Source organism: Pteropus alecto, unplaced genomic scaffold (genome assembly GCF_000325575.1).
Source record: "Pteropus alecto unplaced genomic scaffold, ASM32557v1 scaffold76, whole genome shotgun sequence".
In the NCBI taxonomy this organism is placed as follows: Eukaryota; Metazoa; Chordata; class Mammalia; order Chiroptera; family Pteropodidae; genus Pteropus; species Pteropus alecto.
In genome coordinates, this window is record NW_006443138.1 from 1844005 (window position 1) to 1848517 (window position 4513).

The window sequence follows — 4513 nt, forward strand, 5'->3', positions numbered from 1 at the left end:
GAGTGTTCACTTTGGAAATTTGTCATGATATACTGATGACTTACGCATTTTTATATACATTTACATTCAGTTAAAAGAACAAAAAGAAATTAACCCCTCCGAAATAGAAAACAGTACTATCAGATTATTTATTTTATGTAATTACGAAATATTCTGGCTAATTTGCTTTAAGTTTTGAGATACGGTTTAAGATTTACTAATGTTTTAATGCCTTAAAATATCATTGACTAAAAGACTATTAAATATTAAGGAACATAAGCTACTAAGTAGAACCTAAACAATATTATTGGACAAAATTTGATTATGTAAGATATGCATAGTTTATATTTCTTCAGAGAACATATGTTATTAGTTTAGTATTTTGTAAATAATGTTTTTTCTTAAACCAAGTATTGAAAAATTTAGAAGTATTTTATATTTCTTTATATGTCATAATATTTTACAGTTTTTTTGAGTCTAAGTTAAGCAAGTTATTGACCAGAATTCAAAATTTAATGGATTTAATAGTATTTTCTAATATTTCTTTCTAATGTTTACAAAGTTTAAAGAATCATTTCACTATGATACTGAAGCTTAATTATGTTTGTACTCTCAAATATGTAGATACTCCTGTGTCTTATTTTATAGCAGATTAAGCTGCTCCAGTTTAAAAAAAAAAAGATATCTTCTACTCAGATAATTGATTTAGAAATAAGGAAAATATATGGTGTTACCTTGAACACAAGAAATTTTGACCAATGCCAACATCCCTTCAAAGAAGGCACTTTTATTTGTGTTCATATGTTCTCTTTAATTTTTAGTTAGCTATTTAAACTGTAAATTATATTCAACTTAATATAAATTGTCCTTAAATGGGTTATGTTATAACATAATATATTTCATTTGTAGCATTCATTTGTAGCATCTCTGAATCATACTTTAATTTCTGACTCCTACATATCATCAGAAAATATGTTGATTTTATAATATGTATCAGTATTTTAAATTTAGGATTTTTATGCTCGTGAGCATTTAGCTCTATGTGTCATATTTTTAAATATTTATTATTTTATGTATCTTTTCTCCTTAAATCTAGATACAATTGAAAAAGAAATAAGAAAAATCTTCAATATTCCAGATGAAAAGGAGACCAGATTGTGGAACAAATACATGAGTAATACATTTGAACCCCTGAATAAACCAGACAGCACCATTCAGGATGCTGGTTTATACCAAGGACAGGTATTGTTTAGTACTACTGTTTATTTTAAGTGTGCCATACACAGACCTTTCTGGAGTCACAAACTTTTTGAATACCCCGACAATCTATAATGGATTTTACTGGCTCTGGCTTCCTCTTTCTAAGTCATCTCTTCCCTATTCCTACTGGTCATTAGCTTTAACTTCCTTGAGCTTGAGAATAACCTACTTCTTAAAAAGAAATTATTTTCTATCAAAAAAATAGCTACTAAGATGGGTCAGCAAATTTTCTGTAAAGGATCAAATAGTAAATGTTTTTTGCTTAGCCAGTCATTTGGTCTCTGTTACAACTACAACTCTGCCATTGTGGTAGCATGAAAGTAGCCATAAAGAATATGTAAACAAATGGAAATGGCTATGTTCCAACAAACTTTATTTACTAAAGCAGTCATTGAGCTAAGTGAACTGTAGTTTTCTAGCTCCTACTGAAAGGTATCAACCCCCAGTTTAGTCTTTCTTATGGTATAATCCAAAAAAATGAATGTATTGAGAAATGAAAATGTTTAGACACAGTCAACAAGTCCTACTAATTCTGCCTTCTAAATATTTCTTGAATTACTATCTTTATGCCATTCCCAGCTCTTATCTTTTACAGTGGGCTCCAAATCCCTCTGTCCAGTTTTTTATTTGTCCATTCTTAATCTTCCATATTTCTGCCAAAATACTCTTTCTAAATTGCAAATCTTATGATTTCCTTTTATGAACATTTCCTGGTTTCTTAATAATTAATAAAGTCCAGCACCTTATCAGCACACAAGTCATGGTTTGACCTTTTGCCAGTCTTCCATCATCTTTAGATTATCCTTGCCTTGTGATTTGCACTCTTAACAAAACCAAACTGAACTGCCTATAGTGCACTAAACATATTCTCCTATCCATACTCCTGTGCTTTCCTGTATACTGTTTCTTCAGTCTTTTGTACCCTTCTTCCCAGTCCCTGCATCCATCCAGCGAAAAGTCCTTTTAAACATTAAAACATTCAAATTAACCATTTCATCCTTTCATGTAATCTAATCAGATCAGATTATTCATTCTTCAGATTCCAATTTAGATATCACATCATCTCTTCAGTCTTTTCTGATCTATTTTTCTCAATATCTATTCGAGTTATAGGATTTTTCTACTGTGGAGAAAAAGTTACTCCCTTACCTTCCATAATGATTTATATATGTTTTTCGTATCATTTATTATATTCTTCAGTTATTTATATGTTAACCTCCCCAGCAAAGCTGTGAGGCCTTTGTTTTGTTGGGCTTTCCGTCTTATTTATTTTTGTTTTTACTTTTGGTACCTAACACAGAGCGTGGTGCTCAGATATATGGAAGTTTTGGTTTTGTTCTATTTTATTTAAAATCACTATTGACATCAATAATATGATACAAGTTTTTAAAAAAATTCAAAGGAACAGTGGGAAATTAATTTTTAGTAAGTGCCTACTTGATGTCAAGTGTTGTAGAGGCTGTAAAAACAGTGATTTTTCAGAGTTATTTAGCCATTATATTCTTAGATGAAATCTTACAAAATCAAATATGTATTAAAAAGAGAGTTACAGGATTGAAGCTAGAGTGAGAAACTTGGAACTCTACTGCCTCATCTTAATACTCCCCTCCCTAGCCAGCCAACTCCCTCTTTCAGTAGACAAACACCTCTCTTTCAGCAGGCCTTGAGATAACTCCAGGAGTACAGCTTGAAATATATAGTATTATTTAACTCTTTTCAGTGGTTGATCCTATGTAATGGCTATTATCCTCTACAACATGTAGAGGATGTTAGAAAACTGAGGCTTAGAGAATTTAAATAATTTGATGATAGGAAAGCTTTTACCATATTACAGATGACAGAATAAATTATTTTACGTAGAATAAGATTAAATATACTTGAGGATATTTGATCGTTTGAAATAGCAGTGTTTCCAAAAATATGTATTAAAATATTTGTAACAGTTATTTTCTGACTAATGACAAACTAAACACTATTCTCGACTTAATTTTTCTTTTTTTGTACTAAAATTTAAAGTATCCTTATTAGGAAGTGAAACAAATATACAAATTGAAGAGTTTGCCTCCCAAAATGAATGGTCTTTATCTCTCTCCCTTTCGTGTACGTGTGTGTGTTTTCAATTAAATGCTGAAACTTTTCTAAGAATATTTTCATCCTGAGTTAAAGTTTTAACCATGAGCAAAATTTTATTTAAAAAATTACACCTTTGAATAAAGGATTAAATTTTAACATTCTGATGTCCTTCCACATTAATACTTGTATTGTGAAAACATGGAATTTTATGTACAAATACTTTAGGAATTTAGATATTACGGTTAAGCTTTTAATATTTACTTGATTCTTACTTCAGTTTTGGGACCTTCCTTTAAAAAACAAACCATAAACAATGATATTAAATGCATAACTTTGAAATTTTCTGTAGCTAAATTATTTTGTTTTTTAACCGATTTAAGTCCTCTAAATCAGGAATCCCCAACCCCTGGGCCTGCAGACAAGTACCAGTCAGTGGCCTGTTAGGAACTGGGCCACACAGCAGGAGGTGAGCAGTGGGCAAGCTAGCGAAGCTTCATCTGTATTTGCAGCCGCTCCCCAGTGCTAGCATCACTGCCTCAGCTCCACCTCACATCATCAGGCAACAGGTCCCTGGTACCAAAAAGGTTGGGGACCGCTGCTCTAAATGACTATAAAGTTTATATGTACTTATGTATATTTTATATTTGATATCTGTATAGTTACTTGCTTCAGTAATTCAAAATTACTCACTAAATTTAATTGTATAAATCTGTAAAAATATATAAATATATGACTATCAGAATGCTATCAAAAAATCGAGGATAATGATTGTGGCAGACAGGGAGAGGAATATAATCAGGGAGGGATCAGCATGCTAGGTACACAGTGTACTTATTCTTTATATGATATGTATACTTCATATGTTCATGTGTTTTTTAAATGTAAGAAATACTAATTTTTAATACTTAGTATTTTAATTAGCATACTTTTTTAGCAACATGGTTCCATGATTTTTTTTTAACCAATGTTTTATTGTTTGTTAAAACAATATGAAACAAGCTTACATTTTACGTGGTTAGGATCCAAATGCCAGTTTATAAACGGCCTGAAACATGCAGTCCACAAAAATATATTACCAACAGTATGTAGAATAGGTTACAAATTTGCAACTTTAAGAAAAAGTTAATGAAACTGAATAGGTAGAATGTATTAAATTTTCAATACCTTGAATTTTACTTCATGGCCTATTTTCTGTTTTATA

The 4513-nt window shown here is 30.6% G+C and overlaps 1 protein-coding gene across 4 annotated transcripts in view; it reads left to right on the plus strand.

Annotated features, from left to right (window-relative positions):
* USP15 (ubiquitin specific peptidase 15) overlaps nucleotides 1-4513 on the plus strand; it is a 106974-nt gene that overhangs the window by 43813 nt on the left and 58648 nt on the right. For all 4 annotated transcript variants that reach the window (XM_006923693.3, XM_006923694.3, XM_006923695.3 and 1 more), the window contains exon 5: nucleotides 1076-1221. In XM_006923693.3, coding sequence (XP_006923755.1) covers nucleotides 1076-1221 — 146 coding nt within the window. The remainder of the gene's footprint in view (nucleotides 1-1075; nucleotides 1222-4513) is intronic.